Source organism: Lontra canadensis, unplaced genomic scaffold (assembly GCF_010015895.1).
Source record: "Lontra canadensis isolate GAN:19392208 unplaced genomic scaffold, GSC_riverotter_1.0 scaffold14, whole genome shotgun sequence".
Lineage (NCBI taxonomy): Eukaryota > Metazoa > Chordata > Mammalia > Carnivora > Mustelidae > Lontra > Lontra canadensis.
The window spans coordinates 26,042,587-26,062,227 of NW_022631008.1; the positions used below are offsets into that span (position 1 = coordinate 26,042,587).

The window sequence follows — 19,641 nt, forward strand, 5'->3', positions numbered from 1 at the left end:
TTCCAGAGCAGGTTTCTGTACTGCTTCCAGTCTCTTCCTCTGAGTAAACGTACTGGGGGGTGGTGGTAACCAAGATCTCGCCCCTGCCTTGGGCTGAGCCCTCTCAGATGCTCTCATCTTCCAGTGGTCTCAGTTCATCTTCCCTAGGGCAGGGGTTTCTCAGGGGCTTTAGTGCTTCTGAGACCCACCCCGTGGAGCTGGACTTTTTAAAAAAAAGTATGGTTACATTGCTGTAACCTGCATAGGGAGATATAGTTTAGTAACATTCAGAAAAAAAAAATCTATGGCCTGTTTCAAGTCACTAACAGATGCTCTCTTAATTCTTTTTCTCCACCTGATACATTCTGAGCTTAAACACATTCTTTATCATGTTTACTTCTTTATCTGAGGGAAGCTAATGGGGAGGAACATTCTTTAGGAAATTCCTTATATGCTAGCCAATACTTTCTTTATTTTCCTCCTCTGCCAAGATTAAGTGATTACAAAATAGAATTTACACCCATATACACATGCATGTGTATACACATACACACACACACACACACACACCCCTTAAACAATTAGGCCATACCTTTTCATTCTTATGATCTGATAGTCTGATTCTCCTATTAGAAAAGCAAATGAGATTAGACTGGTGTATTTTGGATGTGGATTCATGGAAGTCACTGGTCATCTTTTTAGGTTACTCACAACATATCTCTACTTAATACTTGATTCTGTTATCTTGCTAGAATTGACATCACACTCATTGGTGTATAGTTCCGGAATCTATTACCCTCTCACTTTCGAGCATCAAGACTGCATTTAACCATTTTTAGTGTAAGTTCCATTCTTCACTCTTTTTGGAAAGATGATTAAGCCTCAGTGGTACCAAGACACTTGAATTCTTTTAGAGATGCTCTGCTGTTTCCTTTCATCTCTTGGGCTATACATGCTTCTCTGTTCTCTTGTTTTTATCTTTCCAGCATGAAACTTCTCATGACTGTTGAAGATCGAAAGAGTATTGGGATTAAGTAGCTCTGCTTTTTCTGTCATTATTTTCAACACAGCATTTCTAACACTATTCTCTGTGTCAGACACACAGTTGTGCTCCGTAAATGTTGAAAGATTGAATGAATTATCCACAAGCAGCTGGCATAATCCTTTTCTGTTCTTTTCATGCTCTAGAGCCTTGCTATGCAAAAAGCAGTGTGAGAACTGACACTTCTGGCGTCACCCAGGACCTTCTCATCAACACAGAATCTCAGGCCCTACTGAATCAGAACCTGTCCTTTTACAGGATCTCCCAATTGTTTGTGTGTGCACTGAATTTCAAAAAGGGACCTTTCTAAGGGACCTTGTTCTTTAGGATTATCCATTCACTTAATGATTTTGCTTAACTGTTGTAATTAACTATATACACAGACCCTATCCATAGAGCAGAGCGGAAAAAGTAATCTAGTTCTTAGATGGCTACATACAAGACAGTGTTGGTGATAGCACTTGGGTCAAGGTCCTGCTGCTCATAACTTCAGTCTCAAGCAAAACTTGAAGAACCTTTCCTGTTACCATCTCACTTTCCCGCTCACGGTTAATTAGGCGTCATGTTCCTTTTTTCCATCATCCTCGGTTATATATTCTGCTTGCCATCTCTAGGAGACTTCTCTCTGTTGCCCATTTCATTTAAATACCCCCACATCTTCATAATTGGGATTATCCAAGATTGTAATGTCAGCGTTTTATTTTTAGAAAGCTTCTCATTTATTTAAAATGATCCTTTTAGCATTTTTGCTCAGAGGCTCTTTTTTTTACTTCTGAACCTTTTGAAAATCTTTTTTTTTTTTTTAAGATTTTATTTATTTATTTGACAGAGAGATAGAGAGAGCACAAGTAGGCAGAGCGGCAGGCAGAGGGAGAGGGAGAAGCAGACTGTCCACTGAGCAGGGAGCCTGACATGGGGCTTTTTGATCCCAGGACACTGGGATCATTGACTTGAACCAAAGGCAGCCACTTAACTGAGCCACCCAGGTACCCCGAAAATCTATGTTTTTAATACATTTTGATATACTATTTCACATCATTCCCCTTCCTAGCACTCATGAACTTTGATATAGCGTTTTCCCCCTAAAAATCCAATATATCAGAATTTGATTTAGAATTAAATCCGACGTTTCAGTTCTTGGCTCAGAGCAGATGCGTCTTCTGGCAGAAATCCAGGTGATTGAAATTCCCTACCTTCCTCTGACTGGCCTCTGTAATGAAGTAGTGAATATTTACTGTTAAAGATTAACAGGGCCTCCACTATTTTCTAAGGGACCTTGTTCTTTAGGACTATCCATTCACTTAATGATTTTGCTTAACTGTTGTAATTAAGTATACACACAGACCCCTATCCATAGAGCAGAGCGGAAAAAGTAATCTGGTTCTTAGATGGCTACATGCAAGACAAGTATTGATGATAGCACTTGGGTCAAGGTCCCGCTGCTCATTGGCTTGCTGAGTAATGCAGGCACAGTCTCTGGGGAGAAGTAACCAGCAGCTCCTCGAATCTGGCTTAGTATACCCAAATATTTTTTAGCTAAAAGTCAGTAACATCAGAGCCTCTTGATTCTCAGGTGTGCTCGTGGCATTTTTGTAGATCTGTGATATAGCTGAAACAAGAAAGGGGTTGGGAAAGAAATGAACATGTTGAAGACCTCCTATGCCCAGCAGCATCTTACAATAGACCATAAATCCCTTTTACCCAGTGAATTATAGAATGCCAGTCCCTATATTTGGCGCATCTTATCCTTTCACTTATTTTTTTTAAATTTTATAGTTACACTTACTGGTGGACTCCAGAGGTAATAAAGCATTTACCGCTACCGTATGATGAAGGTAGGTACACTGTTTCTCTCTTAGTTTTTATACCAATATATTTTAGAATTATTCCTAAATGAACTTGAAGCATTAAATTCTTTGCATATAATATTTCATTAAAAAGACATGAATGACTACTCAGTTTCATGTTGCTGCTATAATAGGGGATTTTAACATCTTATAGCTTTCTAAGGGCAGTGATTATGTTATACTTCTTTTATCCAAGTAGACCAGGACCTTGTACTGTGTTTTATAGTTATTAGTTATGTCCCTGAAATGTCTAATGGATATAATATATTAGTTTACCCTTTTAAGTTAGTACTGATTATATTTCTAGGTATTTGGGGATAATGGGAAAGAAGTGAAGACCCACTCACAAGGAGAAATAAAATCTTCTCCTGTATCTAAGCAGTGGAAAAAGATACATATGTGTATATAAAAGTACATTTTAGTCACTAAAGTGTAAATTTCATTTTATTAATTTGTCAGAAAGGCAGGACATTTTTTATGTTAAATGAATGACCTCAAATATACAATACATTTGAATGATGTTTCCAAATTGAAATAATTGCTCGGTTTTAAATAGAGTGTAGTGCTGTTACTGATTCCCCAACCTTGAAGAAGTCCGTTCTCCCAGTTGTGAATGGGCACTAAGTAAGATCAGTTCCCAATCTGGAATGTTCCTCTTGAGGCCTCCCATCTAATCATGGTTAGGTATTCCAACTTTGGATGGTAAAGGCCATAAACTAAGAAGATTACAAATGATTTTTAGTTCTTAGTAAATTATTAATTAATTTTTTAAAAGTACTTACAACCTTGAAATTCTGGGAAAAATCATAACTCATATTGCAAAGAAGGTTTTTGTTCTAGGAGAAAGGAAAGGACTTTAACAGTCTAATGTTGGCCACGAACAACAGTCTTCTGTTGGCCATGATTTGAAATATAAAGGAAAATATAGTGAAATAACTGTACAATTTTTATCTAGAAGGCAGAAGGTATTTATTTATGAGCAAAAAGGAATTTAAAGAGCTGAGTAATTTGATTTCTAAAACAACTCCCTGTTCGCACCCAGACTTCCAGGGGCCTTCCTGCCTCCTTGGAGTTTGTCACACTTGGCTTTGCACTGTATACTCTGTGTACATATGTCATCTCCTTCCCAAGTGTATGAGTGCTAGAGGCAGGAGCTGAACCTTGTTTGCCAGATGTCATCTGAAGACTTTATGAGTAATAGACATATCTCTCTTAGTTATCTGTGCTGCGAACTTAAAGAAGTTGATAGTAAAGAAATTCCACCGATATGAAGAAGAGATTGACATTCACAACGAGTTCTTTCGACCGTATGAACTGAGTAGTTTTGATGATACCTTTTGCTTGGCTATGACAAGCTCAGCACGGTACGTTGTAAGTGTCCTGAGACTGTTGTAAGGATTTTTGAACTTGAGTTTTCCTAGTCTATATAGCTATGTCTTGCTTTGCCACAAGTGCAATAGCCATTTGGATCAGATTCAATTTTACTTTCTTTTCCTTCAAAAAATGTAATGGGCCACACTTGGAGTGGTATCCTTGCCAGGCCATTAAGTTTCATCAGCATAAACCATGCAACTCCGGTCTTTCTGGCACCTCTGAGGAGTTTGGTCTGGTTACAACAATAATCGGGAGGTAGGCCTTGCACAGTGCAGAGGGAGCTTCAGCCTATCTTAGTATCTAGTAAACTAGAAGTTTCTATTTAAAGTGTCCCGATAGTGTTTTAATGAATTAACCCCAGCCTAATAAGGTAGATGCTGATACTTCAACTCAAACACTCCTGTGTTTTTGATTATTATGTCAGCCTCCCAAGGTAGTCTATTGTAATAAAAACATGGTAAAACCGAGTAGCTTAGTGTTTTGCCATTGGTCTTATGAGTTTAGTTTTACCTGAAAAGTAATTCTGATGACTAAACAAACTGTACACATCGTGGCAGTGATTTAGATAGAACTCTGTTCCAGTAGAGAAAAATCTTAAATTCAAAACCACTGGGTCTCATAATCATGAATAAAATGCCCAGTGAAGACGGATAGCATTGAAGTTACTGGTGCCATTAGTTCATGGAACTTTTTGGCCTTGATCACCTAAGCTCCCCTGAACATTTGGCTCAGAATATATGTAGGGGCTAAGAAGAAATAGTATGAAAATGTGAATTGAATGAAAGTATCCTGTGGATGGACAGTGATTCATATGGCATTTCTTTCCTCTTTCCTCAGTGACTTCATGCCTAAGACCATTGGCATAGATCCAAGTCCATTTACAGTGCGTAAACCAGATGAAACCGGAAAATCAGTCTTGGGGTAAGATTTGCATATAGAACGAAATTTTAAAGATTCACGTAAAACAATATGGCACTTGCAATGTAATTGGCACCAAAAAGAATAACTTCAAGTCACATAGTTTGGAGCACATTCTATTTATTGCATCAGTGCAGGTAGCTTATTCATCGCGCTGGGATCACTAAAGAATTCAGCATTGAAAGAATTTACAGGAATTTAAGCAACCTGGTGCATTTTTTTATTTTCAGTTAGGAATATCACAGATGGCATAGGAACAGGTAGCAGATAATATGTGTTGTGTCCTATAAAAAAACTCAGCGTTCTCAGTTTCCTACAACATAAAATACTTAGGTAAAAATTTATAATCATTTTATTTATTTTTAGTGGCATCCTGAGGAACCATTAAAATAAATATGCTCAGATAAAGAAATTAATAAGTTTTCTGTGTATTACTGTAACATTGTTTTGGGAAAGACTGTTACATCCAATAATGTGAGGAAGAAGTCAAACCATGTTTATGTCTTCATGCTTAGAAACTGGACTGAGAGGTGATGTGTTCTAGCATAATCTGTTATTGCCGCTAACCTGAATGATTCCAGTGATGAGATTTCTTTTTTTTAGACTCTGGTCAGAAACCCTGGCCAGACTGTAGATATTGAGTCCTAATCATATTTGTAGGTGTGTATGGGATCCTGGTTGTTTTCTAGCTACATGTGGTTTATGCAATGAGATATATATTACTATTTCCAGATACACCATTTCTGTGGCTTTAAATATTAGTTGCATGTTAAGCCTTAGACCAGAAACTAAGAAATTTAAGAGATGTCCTCAGGAGTTCAGAATTCAAGAAGTTCCTGGAAATGCATAAATGACCAGCTACATTATTGTATGGTACAGAAATTCCACTGATTTTAATTTTTACTTTACAGAAAGTCAGAAACTAGCTTATTTTCTATAATAATAATATAGTAATTATTATATAATAATTTTTATTACTTTATATTTTATTATAAATGTAAATATTATAAATTTATAAAATTAAATAAAATTACATTATTTATTATGATTATTATTATATAATATTATCTGGTAATATTATATAATAATAGTAATATAATAACCCATGGTCAGATAGTACTGCACTTTCCTTTCCTAGAACATTTCAGAATATTATGGTATTTTAAGTTTTTTATAGAGAGTAGTTTTTAAAGATTGAAATATTAAGCATTTCTCCTCAAAGCCAAATATATTACTATAAAATATTTTCTGAGTTTAAAAGAAAATAATAGGGGCGCCTGGGTGGCTCAGTGGGTTAAATCCTCTGCCTTTGGCTCCGGTCATGATCCCAGGGTCCTGGGATCGAGCTCCACATCGGGTTCTCTACTCAGCAGGGAGCCTGCTTCCTCCTTTCTCTCTTTCTGCCTGCCTCTCTGCCTACTTGTGATCTCTATCTGTCAAATAAATTAAAAATCTTAAAAAAAAAAAAAAAGAAAACAATATTCTTACTACTCTCATATTTGGAACTAAAGTAAATACTTTTATAAATCTAAATTTGAGGTTTATTTGCCCCCCATCTATTCCCTACTATTAGTAGGAATGTCTAGCAAATATAGTTATTTACTAATAGCACAGATTTTTAAAAAGATTTTTATTTTTTAATTTTTTCAGTGTTCCAAAATTCATTGTTTATGTACTACACCCATGCTCCATGCAATAGTGCCCTCCTTAATACCCACCCTAATAACATGGATTTTAAAATTTAGTTTATGTTCATCAGTTTCCCATTACTATGGTACAAATCATCAGCTGATGCTGTGATTGATAAAAATCATAGAAGGGAAGGAAATTTACATGGATTTGGCTATTGACCTTCCCTTGAAGGTTTTACAAGTTGTAGCTAGATAATTTACTAATGTCCCAAACACAGTCTTCTATTATTGTACCAAAATTTTAAAAATACTGATTTCAGTCACTAAAGGAAAGCACAGTAACCAAATGGTGAGAAGACTTCTGCATTGGTTTACATGCACTTACCAGTTTATGTTCTGAATTTATAACGGCTTAAATTCATATATAGTCAGTACAAGTTCATGGTAAAATGTTAAGGTTTTCTCTTCATCACAACGTGAACCCAGAAACTAGTTGCTCAACAGCCATTTTCTTGTGCTCCACCAGGACTAAGGTGTTGGACAGAGTCATACATAGTGAGTGTCAAGCGTTTGGTTTAAAGATGCTTTATATCAATATTCATTTTCTTAAAGGAACAAAAGCAATAGAGAAGAAGCTGTCTTACAACGGAAAACAGCAGCCAGCGCCCCGCCACCCCCCAGCGAGGAGGCTGTGTCCAGCAGCTCTGAGGATGATTCTGGGACTGACCGGGAGGAGGAGGGCTCTGTGTCTCAGCGCTCCACCCCAGTGAAGATGACGGACACAGGAGACAGTGCCAAAGTGACCGAGGTGTGTGGGAGAGGAGCTTATGTGGTCTGGCTTGAGGCTTGGGGAATGATCTCTAAAATTCTACTTTCTGTTAGAAGGCTGAGAGAAAAAGTCACATTATTTCTCATGCTTGCCATTCTAATGTGTGGTGTTTGAGGCACTGCAGAGATGAGTATTTTTTTTTATATTGAACTATAGTTGACATACACTGTTATATTAGTTTCAGGTGTACAACATAGTGGTCTCACAATTCTACACATTACTTAATGCTTACCTTGATTGTAGTCACCTATGACAACGTTATTACAACATTATTGACTATATTCCCTATACTGTACTTTTCATCTTCATGACTTAATTATTTTATAACTGGAAGTTTGTACCCCTTAATTTCCTTCACCTACTTTTCCCATGCCTGTACTCCCTCCCCTCTGGCAACCACCAGCTTGTTCTCTGTATTTATGAGTTTGTTTCTGTTTGTCTGTTTGTTTTTTAGATTCCACATCTAAGTAAAATCATATGGTATTTGACTTTCTTTGTCTGATTTATTTCACTTAGCATAATACCCTTGAGGTCTAGCCATGTTGTCAAAAATGTCAAGAATCTCATTGTTTTTTATGGCTGAGTAATATTCCATCATGTGTATATGTATATAAATACTACATCTTGTATATCCATTTGTCTATTGATGGATACTTAGGTTGCTTCCATATCTTGGCTATTGTAAATAATGCTGCAATAACCATAGGGATGCATCTGTCTTTTGTATTTGAATTGTTACTGTGTTTTTTTAGGTAAATAATCAGGAGTGGAATTACTATATCATATGGCATTCTGTTTTTAATTTTTTGAGGAATTCCAATCTGTTTTCCACAGTCATTGGACCAATTTACATTCCCACAAACAGGGCATGATGGTTCCCTTTTCTCCACATCCTTGCCAATACTGCTGTTTCTTGTCTTCTTGATGCTAGCCATTCTGACTGGTGTGAAGTGATATCTCATTGTGGTTTTTATATGCATTTCCCTGATGATGAGTGATGCTGAGTATCTTTTCATGTGTCTGTTGACCATCTGGATATCTTCTTTGGAAGAATGTCCATTCAGGTCTTCTCCCCATCTTTTTTATCAGATCGTTTGTTTTTTAGGTGTTGAGTTATAGATGTTCTTTATATATTTTGGCCACTATTCCCTTATTGGATATATCATTTGCAAATATCTTCTCCCATTTAATGGGTTGCTTTTTTGACTTTATTGATAGTTTCCTTTGCTATGCTTTTTATTTTGGTTTGTAGTCCCAGTAGTTTATTTTTGTTTTTGTTTCTCTTATCATAAATATATTGCTAAAACTAATGTACAAGAGATTACTGTCTATGTTTTCTTTTAGGGGTTTTATGCTTTTGGGTCTCACATTTAGGTCATTAAGAGACTAATACATTTAGCACAGACATTATTGAAATGGTTTCATTTTGAAATAAAATTGGTGGTTTTTTTCCCATGAATAACAATAAATTTCTTATCACTTCAGAATTTTTAAGAGAATCCTGTCCACTTTTGAACGGCACATCCACTTGAGGTCCATTTATTTCCTTGCTTAGCATATTTTTGGAAGGTAGGGTTTAGATCTGGGCCTCACAGTCTTTGCATAGCCCCAGTGGGAAATTCACCCTGTTCAACTTGACATTACCAATATAAGGGAACCTAAAAGGGAAGATAACTACAAAAGGACCAAATTTAGCTTTAGGGAAATTTGATTCCCAGAAATAGCCAGAAGTCATAGAAAGTAGATATGGCAAGTAAAATGTGATAATGTAAGGATTGAATCCATAATTCCAGGAGTTGGCAAATGACAGCCACTTGTCAAAATCCAGTCCACTGCCTCTTTTTATAAATAAAGCTTTACTGGAACTCGGCTGTGCCTACCTGTTTACATATATGGGGGCTTTTGCACTATAACTGCACAGTTGAGTAGTTGTAGCAGAGATGATATGACCCAAGGAACCTAAAATATTTACTATCTGGCCCTTTGCAGAAAAAGTTTTCTAATTCCTGCATTATACAAAAGGAACTAGTAGTTATTTAATAGTTTTTTACCCTAAAACAAAGTATTTTTAGTGGAAATAAAATTAGATTTTTAAAAAATAATTAACTGAGAAGTTTAATGAATGGACTGAAGAAATATTGTGATTGCTTTTGTGGAAAATTTCACAGGTTCATTTTCTTCATCTTTGGAAATAATTAACATGCTAGATGTCTAAAAATTTTTCCTGGTTCCTTTTTATTTTTAACCCCAGAATATGGTCCAGCCCATGAAAGAGGTATATGGAATTAACCTCTCAGATGGTCTCTCAGAAGAGGATCTCTCCATTTATTCAAGGTAAACTACTTCTATGTAGAAATTAAGAAATGCATATTGCATGGAGCACTGGATGTGATGCATAAACAATTCTAGAACACTGAAAAGAAAATAAAACGGAAAAAAACAAATTAAGAAATGCAAATATATTATTATAATAACTTATGTCTAGTATAACTTCTAAAAGTGAAAGTGGTCAACGATACAGAAGGAAATGAATTCCACTTGGAATACAATAATAGTGTTTAGGAGGTCAAATTCTGAAACACTGGTTTCTATTTGGAGTTAAAGGGCCTACTGCCTGAGACTCTCAGTCCCCTCAGTGATAAAAATTGATGATGAGTTCATGTATTCTCACCACTTATATATAAGCTGCAAGCTGAAGTGGACATACATTTCTGTATTCTTGCAGTAAAAAAGTCCCCAAATTGGGGAACTTCTTACAAAATGAACCTGGGTATTGACGATTGAGAACCTTGATTTGCGTTAGCTCTGGGGTGCTGGTGGGAGTGGTAGCTGAGGAGGAAAAACATCAAGTCAGAATGTTCTAGAACTTAATTAGACAGACTAAGCTGAAAGAGGATCCACTAAAAGGTTTTCCGTGAAATCCCATACATAATTGTGTGTGTGTGTGTGTGTGTGTGTGTGTTTCTGAGGAGAAACAGAATCAGAGTTATCAGAGTCTCAAGAGAATCCCTCACCTAGAAATCCTCAAGAACCTAAGATAACCACTGTTAACACTTCCTCAGCTTAATACATGCATTGAGAAGACCTAATTATTGCATGTAAATACCATCCCACTTTATTCATACAAGTTTGGCTTATATAATATATGATATATAATAATATCATATAAATATTATAAATAAATATAAATATCTACAATATAAATGAGCACTGATGTTCCCCTTTTTTTTAAGGGGAGTATTTCATTTGTTTCATCCATCAAACTGGATATTGATGCTTTTTACTTCATTCAGATTAGTAAAATCTGCTATTATATGTAAAATATAATATAAAATATATGTAAATATGTATTTACATAAATATATAAATAAATATATAATATAAAATAAAATAAATATAAAATATAATAAAAATATATGTAAAATATAAAAAAAATGCGCAGCATCTCCTAACAGCAAAAACACTGGTATGATTCTCGTACTATTACTGTCTTAACAGAAGCCAGTTTAGTCACCTAGAATTCAGGCCCGGACACACAGATGCACAATCACTTACCCACCACAGCTGTCCCAGCAGTGTGGCTCAACTCTTCAGCATTTGAAGTGAGCCCTTATAAGAAGCCTGGTCTGGAAGAAGGAATTATCTGGGGTTAGTGACTGAATAATAATAGCACTTTGCTTATTGCAGAGAGCAAGAGCACTTCGGTCAAGGACTGACATTTTGGCTCACTTTAATTAAGCAAAAAGGAAGTGTCTCTTGCTTCAGGCATGACTTTTGCTTGGAGCCTTTTTAGCTCAGACTGCCTCGGAGGCCCACTTCTAGTCCTCCCTTTGCAGAGAGTGGGACACAGTCCTGTTCAGCCACAGTACCCCTGGGAACCAGTCTAAGAAGGGGACAGTGGCAGGCCCACGGGGAAGGGAGTACTGCCGGGGAGGGAGGAATCCATGTCCTGGAATAAGATTCTGTGTTTGATATCCTGAAGAACAACACCTCCTCCTTTGATTGGCATAACAGCGGACAGTGTTTTATTCCTTCTTCCAACAACTGTGTAGTGCGCTGAAAAGATTATCCCTCTTTTTAGGCCGAGAGCCGTTCAATGACTTATTTAGGAGACCTTTCCTGGGCTCCGTGGGTACCTGTGATTTTGGACTATGCATTCCTTTTTTATTCTCTTGGTAATATCAGCTGCCCCTGCTTATGATGCAGACCTGGGGGGGAAGGGAAACAGAGGTCTGGTATCTCTTCCCCTCTCTGTGAGTTGCTTTTTACTGTGGGCAGACTGCTTCTCCTGGAGGCAGAGGCGTCTCCCCTGTCCATCTGTCATGGGCATTGCTATGGCAGAGGAGGCCTCCCTCCATCAGTATTGAGGGTGTGGCTGTGCCAGGGGATGGCCAAGGATGTTCAGGAACTGACTGGGACCCTTCTTGGCCCACCGAGGCTCTGGGGCTCTCTTAGTGCCATGTCTGATCCAGAGGGCAGACATTCAGAGACAGGGTGAAAGTCCATGTAGTTCTGGCCTAAACTGGGCTCAAAAGTTCTGCCCTCTCCCACCGCAGTTCTGCACCCAGTTGGCTAGCATCCACCAAAGACTGTGCGTGTAAAGACAGTGGCCTGGCCTGGCTTGCCTGTCGCAGCTCCCGACCAGGCAACCACAGGACGACGTTGGGAGGGAAGGAATGCGCTGGAACCGGCAATCTATAGCCTGTCTTCTAGCTTCCTGTTCTCCTGCCTATTTTTCCTACATTTGGCCTCAACTACCTCCAAACTCCTAAAGATCTCTTGGTTTTGTAGTTTGGTTCTAATCGCTTAGCCCTGTTCTCTATACCTTCCTTTGCCCTCGGCTTTTCTGATATCTTTGGTTTGCTATCTCAAACGGACCTGGAAGTCTTCTTACCTCCTCAAAGCTTCAGCCCTGTGCCAAAGCATCTTTTTTTTTTTAAGATTTTATTTATTTATTTGACAGAGAGAGCGATCACAAGTAGGCAGAGAGGCAGGCAGAGAGAGAGGGAGAAGCAGGCTCCCCGCTGAGCAGAGAGCCCGATGCGGAACTCGATCCCAGGACCCTGGAATCATGACCTGAGCCGAAGGCACAGGCTTTAACTCACTGAGCCACCTAGGCACCCAATAAAGCATCTTTTAAAAAAAAAAATATTCTGACAATTATGGTGCACATGATTTGGGATGTTTAAAATTCTGTACAAATAACAGGTGTTATGTGATATTCTGCCCCCAAAATGGATAAAAAATGTTTATACTAGCTAAAGATAAAAATTGGATTAAAAGTAAGTTATTTGAATGTTTTCCAGTAGCACCCTAATGCCTTAGTAATTGGTAGTTTCTGCAGTACTTTTCTTGACCTTTAAAAAAGCTAATAAAAAAATTATAAAAATATCAATAATTATGAAAGAAAATATTTAAAATAGTAGAAAATTGGGACTGGAATTTAATCCTGCCGCATAACCTCCTGGGGGCACATTAGAACAAAATTATAAGCTGTGTCCCTGAGGGGAAGATGGAGGCCTGGAGCACAGACCACACTAGGACAGGTATGCACTTGGGAAATAGCAGGTTGTCCTTGGCCCATCAGCTCACTGGCCTACTCCAGGGTATCCTCCTATCCTATGAAGCTGGCAGGCAGCAAGTCCCCGTGACTCTTAGCTTCAAGTCTGAGTGGGTGTTGTTCTCTCAGGAGGGGTGGTGTGGCCGTGGGGCTCAGCAGGTGGTCTCTTCCGTCCCCTGTCCTTCATAGTTGAAAGTACGGGAGTGGCTGGAATACACTTAGGGATTCTTGTGGCCCTAAGGAGACAGAGTCCACATGCTGAGTTTCTAGCAGTGTCCCTGCTTTGGGAGATGGGTCCCCAGCCTGATCCTGTTCTTTCTTCATCATCTCTCACTGCAAATGCCTCTCCTCATGTTTCCCAGCTTCCTGCTGCAGTCACCCTTAGATAAGGGAGGCTCTGAAAGTTCATCTTCCTGGCTTCAAGATCACTTCAGTTCAAGTTCTATGTCCCCTTGAGTAGACTGAAACGCAGAATTCCTCCTCCTTCATTTGTAACAAACCCACTGTAAAATCAGGCCTCCATTTGTAAGGACAGTCTGGGGTTGCATAGGGCACTGTCGTGTGCTTCTCTGGAATAAGCAGTCTAATGTCATTTGAAAGCTCATACCATTTTGTGTAATCTGTTGAACTTCAGCTTAGTTTTTATCCATTGTAATCTGTAGGTTTGTTCAGCTGGGTCAGCGTCGACATAAACAAGACAGGAGCAGCCAGCAGCTCTGTTCCAGGTGCCCAGATGGAGTTATAAAACTGTAAGTACTAGATTAGACCGTTAGAGAAATGCTTGTATTCATGCCATTTGTAGTGGGGTTTTTTTGCAGACTTTTTAAAGAAACTTTTTCGGTCTTGTCACCATATTAGCGTAAGCACTAAAGCATCTCCTCCTGATGTCTTATCCAAGAATAACTGCGTAGCTGCGGGCATGGGAAAGAGATCGGCAGCTATGACTTGAAATGTACCATTCGGAGGTGGGATTGGAGTTGGCGGAGGCTTCCCTCCATAGAGACAGGCTCCTCGGGTTCAGTACCAGACCCTTGAGGGCACTGATGGGTTTGTCTGTTCTAGCCGTGTTTTCCCACTGCTTCTAATGACTTACTGTAAGTTAAACAGGTGTTTAGCAAATTTTTAAACAGATTCACGTTCATATCCTAGATCACAGCTCTATTACTTTTTTTTTTTATCTTGATTAAGTGACTTCAGTTTGTATGACTGTTTCCTCGTCTGCAAAATGGGTTGGTAAAGGCACCTACTCTGTAGGAGGGTGGTAAGCTTAATAATGCATTCAAAATTCTGAGAAAAAGTATCTGGAAAAAGTTCTGTTAGTTCTAATCATCACCAACACCACCACCATCATCATCATCATCATCGACTTCATCATTATTCTTGCTTGTTGGGACCAAACAAAGCAAAGGTTGTGACCAGGAGAGGCTCCTGATGCTATGTGCTCAGTTGAGTTTCTTCCAGAAAATGGGTCACTGTGAATATTAAATGAGGTTGTATACGTGAGGTGTCTAGATCAGTGCCTTGCCTTTGGTTGATGTTTAGCAAATGTTCTCTTCCCTTTTCTCCCGAGCAACTTTATCAGTTTATTTAATACACCTTTGATCGATATTGATAGCCTAACCTTCTCTGTGTACTACATCTGCATGTTCCTGATTGATAGTTAAGGGACGGTTATCATAATGCAGGCAAAGACTTGAGCCGTGGAGAGTAGTGGCTAGGAGTTAGGAAATGGAATAGATTTGGGGAATATTTAGGAGGCAAAATGGGACTTGGATACTGACTCATCGTGGAGGGAGAGAAAGAAGTCCTTATCAAGAATGACCCTTCGATTTTTTGGTTTGTGTAACGAGTTTGATTGGTTGATTGAAACATTTATTCATTTGCAGATAGGTACTGAGTATCTGGACCATTCCAGGCTTTCATTTACTGAGGTCAGGCATGCTGCAGGAGGATACAGTTTGCACTTACAGCACCATCCAGATGGCCATGTTTAGGAGGCAGTTGGGTCAACTGATCTGGAAGTTCTGGGGATACAAATGGGGATGGTCATTTCTTTCTGGGGATGTACATGCCTATGGGTGGTAATTGAAGTCACTGGCTAGGGCAGGAAAAGAGAATAGAGTGACGAAGGGTATTTAACTGAGTCTTGAGGGGATCTGAGTCTAGCATCTGAGACTGAGAGAAACTTCCAAAGGCAGAGATGGCTAATCCAAGAAGGGGGAGGAATGAGAAGAAGGCCTGCTTATCCCTCCCTTCTCTCCCCACCAGTGTTTTTTTCTTTTTCTTTTTTTTTCCTTTTTTTTCTTTTTGAAATATATAAACTCCTATTAATTTAGACACCATTTTTTCTTTCTTAAGTCTAATTAGCGAATGGAAGTTTGGGCTCCCAAATGAATCAAAATAGATTGGCCAGAAAAGGAAAGTATTTAAAGTGTTAGTAAAAAAATAGACTCTGTTAACTAAGTTATATTATATGAATTGATTATTCCAATAAAATAGTATGGCACAAGTTGGAAAAAAAAGATGACATGAATATAACATACAAAATAAAAATATTTTGTGTTTTCTTCCATATTGCATCTGCTTTGATCCACAATTGGCCTTGCAGTAATTACTTTTAAATTCTTTTCTTGAAATACTTACTATTTACTTTTCTGAGTTCTAGACCATCTGAAATCCTTATGGATCTAGAATTTTTTTAACCTTTGCACTTAATTAATAAAGAATCTAACACAAGTGTCTTTTCACAGAGCATCTTCAACAGGGTAACAGAGAGCCCAGTAGGTTCAGCATTGTGTTGTCATGGCAACTGCCCAAGAGTAGAGTTGTGGTTGTTTTCTGGGGGGGATGTGTGTCTCTGTGTATGTGCATGGGTGCCTGCTTTTAACTGAAATTCTCTAACTAGAATCTTAAAATGTCAACTATTCATTTTTAAATTTTGAAAGCTATGCCAAAACCAAGAGCAATAGATTTATATAAGATGATTGGACTTCTCATCTTGTTATGTTTTAGGCTTTAAGACATTTTAAAACAGTAATAAGTTTAAGTTTGTGTGTGTGTGTGTGTGTGTGTGTGTGTGTCTACTCATCTCTTGATAATTTACAGTCTTACCCATTTTTCTTGAAATCCTGAGACAAACTAATATTCCTTTTCTAGATGTTAGGTAAACACAACGCCAGATATAAAAATTATCGGTAAACAACTCACAGGGAGCCAGTGTAGCAGGGGCCCCTGGTATATACGGAGGAGGTGCAGAAACCTGGGTGGGGTAGCTGGGCTACCCCAGAATCATCCAAGATTCTGGGGACATTTCGTAGAAGTGGATGTTGAATCCAGACTGGTCCATGTCTACACTGTTAGCCCAGCCACTCCAAGCCGTATTTCGTTTGAGTGTGACCCCTCCCTTTGACTCCTACCGCTCCTTGAGTGAATGGTGGCAACTAGGGAGCAATGATGTCAGCCAACCTTCACTGACACTCACTTAATACCTTAACCTGAATTAAGTCAATTCTCATAGTAACCCTATGACTTTTCTATCAGCCTCATTGTACAGATGGGGAAACTGAAACACAGAGAAATCATGTAACTTGCTCACAAACAGGAAGTGGAAGAGCCAGGATTCAAACCCAGGCAGGCTGGCTGCCCAGCCCTAAGCCATACATGCCTCATGTCACCAGCTGCTTTTATAGCCACGGTGGTAGAAATCCTGAGTAATTAGCGCGAGCAGCCCTCAAGTCGATGCTCTGACCTCATCTGGGTTTGTAGATGTCTCTGCATGCAGACGTAATGTTTCTGCTCTGTTAATATTGAATTTTGTTTTCACATTTAAATATAATATTTAAGATAAGACAACTGTATTCTCTTCCTAGTACCCAGCATATTGTCCCCAATGTAGACATGCTTCTTGAGCAAGGATAGTTTGCGCGACGTAAAGCACGGTATAGAGGCCATTTAGTCATTATCAGAACAATATTGCTACTGTTTTTGATTGCTGCTATCCTACTAGGTTATAAGTTCCTAGTAGGCAGCCCATCTTTGTACGGGCTGCCCCCACAATAATATGTTAAATTAAGTACTCAGTAAATATTTGTTGGAATGTTCTGAATCTATCCCTGCCATCCCTCCCATGACTTTCAGAGTCTGTAGCATCCTGACCTAGGAGCCCACCTCACCAGCTTCTCCCTGGTTTTCAGCCACCCTCCCAGTGGCTCCTTTCTCCCCCCACCCTTGAACATTCTTTAGTTTTTCCCCCATTCTGTTTCCTGTTCATAAGCCCTCTGCCCTCCCCTACTTCTTTGTTCCCTTCTGATAGAAGAAAAAAGTAAGTGAACCAAGTTTTTAGCTTTTTTTTTTTTCCCTCTATCCTGTTTCCACATGCACCTGTGACCAAAAGCAGAGCGAGAAGGCCCCGAGTGGAAGGCCTGGCTGTGCCAGGACAGGCAGGGTGACATGTGGCCCAGCGGTGACTCACCGTATTCATGCAAGACCAACCTGTTCTCATTTTACACTCCTACCAGTTCTCTGGGAGTTTTTAACTGAGCAACAAATGCCAATCAGTGCAGGTTAAAAAGAACATGAACACATATATTATTAGTGCCTACTATTCTATGGCTCACCTATTCCAGGAATAGGTCTCGCTTATTTCAAAACTACCTCTAAGAAATGGTTCAAAATATAATACATAGAGTGGATGAATACTATCTCCCTTAGGGTTATTCCAACACAGAGTTAGCTGAAAATGAATAAAGTAAATAAGGATGTTTACTCTATTAGGACCATCATGTTGCATTTATTCCCTCAGTCCATTGCAAAGTAAGAAGCATTTACTGACCTTGAGGTGAATGCCCCTAGGTAAGGGTTTCTGTTAGGGGACCTGCTTCCCAAATCGCAGTGAGAAGGAGCGCACCTTTTCACACTGATGAGATGAGGATGGCCCAGCGGCTGTGATGAACTCAACTTTGTTTTCTCGTGAGTCATTTTCAGTGTATTCCCGATACGCAAGTCGCTCTCTGGGGTTCCGCGCGCTGATCTCATCTAGTGCTCTGCGGACAGTGCTCTGGGCTCTGTGCTGCGGGCCCAGTATTTCTACCTTCATGGGTAACACTTGCTTGCTTTCCTAAACACCCTGAGTACTTTAAAGGTTTAAGGATTCAGAGCAGTTGGGAGGCAGTAACCAGTGATGAATCAGCGAATTCCCTCCACACTCGGGGAGATGAAAGGTGACAAGGAGGCCGGTCTGTGACCTCTTCCTCACCCCAGAAGTTACTATAACAGTCTCGGTTCCTCCTTCCTTCTGGTCTTTAGTTTTGTCTCTTCTTTAGCATTTCCTTTTTATATTTTCTATTCCTAAATGATCCCTTTCTGCCCACTCTCTCCCCTTCTGTATTTCTTTTACTTTCGCCTTCCTCTCTCTCTTGGCCATGTCCTCTCCCTTGCCATCCTCTCTCCATCCCTCCAGGGTAGTTTTAACTGTTTTGTTTTTTTTTTTTTTTGTTTTTTTTTTCTTTTTAATATAGTAGCTACTCCAAAACACAAGTTTCCTTCCTGTATTTTACAATAGTGCTTTTCAGGGGCCCTTAGGTGGCTCAGTTGGTTAAGCATCAGCCTTTGCTCAGGTCATGATCCCAGGGTTCTGGGATCGAGCCCTGCATCTGGCTCCTTGCTCAGCAGGGAGCCTGCTTCTTCCTCTCCCCAACCCCTCATGCTTTTTCTCAGTCTCTCTCTCACTTAAATAAATTATTAAAAAAGAAAAGAACAGTGCTTTTCAAACTGTAATTCTTGACTCATAAGTGGGCCATGAAATTAATCAAGTAGGCCTCCACACAGTGAAATAAAATAAAACTGAACTGAATCCAAAAAAGAATTCCAGTGCAAGGCACAAAGTATAGCTGTCTTGTTGATTAGAATCTTCTTTCTCTGTATAAAATACAGCCATATACTGGTTTGCTATGCAAAGTGCATTTCTTTTTTTTTTTTTTTTCTTAAAGTTTTATTTATTTATTTGACAGACAGAGATCACAAGTAGGCAGAGAGGCAGGCAGAGAGAGAGGAGGAAGCAGGCTCCCCACTGAGCAGAGAGCCCGATGCAGGGCTCGATCCGAGGACCCTGGGATCATGACCAGAGCCAAAGGCAGAGGCTTTAACCCACTGAGCCATCCAGGCGCCCCACAAAGTGCATTTCTTATTGCCGGTGGTAGTCACAGGTTGGATTTACATGAATGCACCTTCTCTGGAACCACATGAATTAAAAAACTTAGTTCCTGGCATGTAGGTGTTTGATAAGTGTTTGTTGATTAAATGAAAGTGTGTGTGTTATGTGTGTGTGTAAGTGATTATTCTTGGGAATAATTAGAAACAGAGAAGGGAGTCAAGAAGAAAAGGAATCGGGTAGGGATAAGAAGGTATTCTGTGGTATGTCCATAGTGGGTAAAGTAAATGCAGGCCTTGAAAAGTATACTCTC

General features: G+C 39.1%; 1 protein-coding gene across 2 annotated transcripts in view; it reads left to right on the plus strand.

Annotated features, from left to right (window-relative positions):
- Positions 1–19,641, plus strand: part of FIG4 (FIG4 phosphoinositide 5-phosphatase) — a 120,226-nt gene that overhangs the window by 69,318 nt on the left and 31,267 nt on the right. For both annotated transcript variants that reach the window (XM_032858303.1, XM_032858304.1), the window contains 6 exons: positions 2,798–2,856; positions 4,085–4,232; positions 5,080–5,163; positions 7,404–7,599; positions 9,872–9,954; positions 13,843–13,929. In XM_032858303.1, coding sequence (XP_032714194.1) covers positions 2,798–2,856; positions 4,085–4,232; positions 5,080–5,163; positions 7,404–7,599; positions 9,872–9,954; positions 13,843–13,929 — 657 coding nt within the window. The remainder of the gene's footprint in view (positions 1–2,797; positions 2,857–4,084; positions 4,233–5,079; positions 5,164–7,403; positions 7,600–9,871; positions 9,955–13,842; positions 13,930–19,641) is intronic.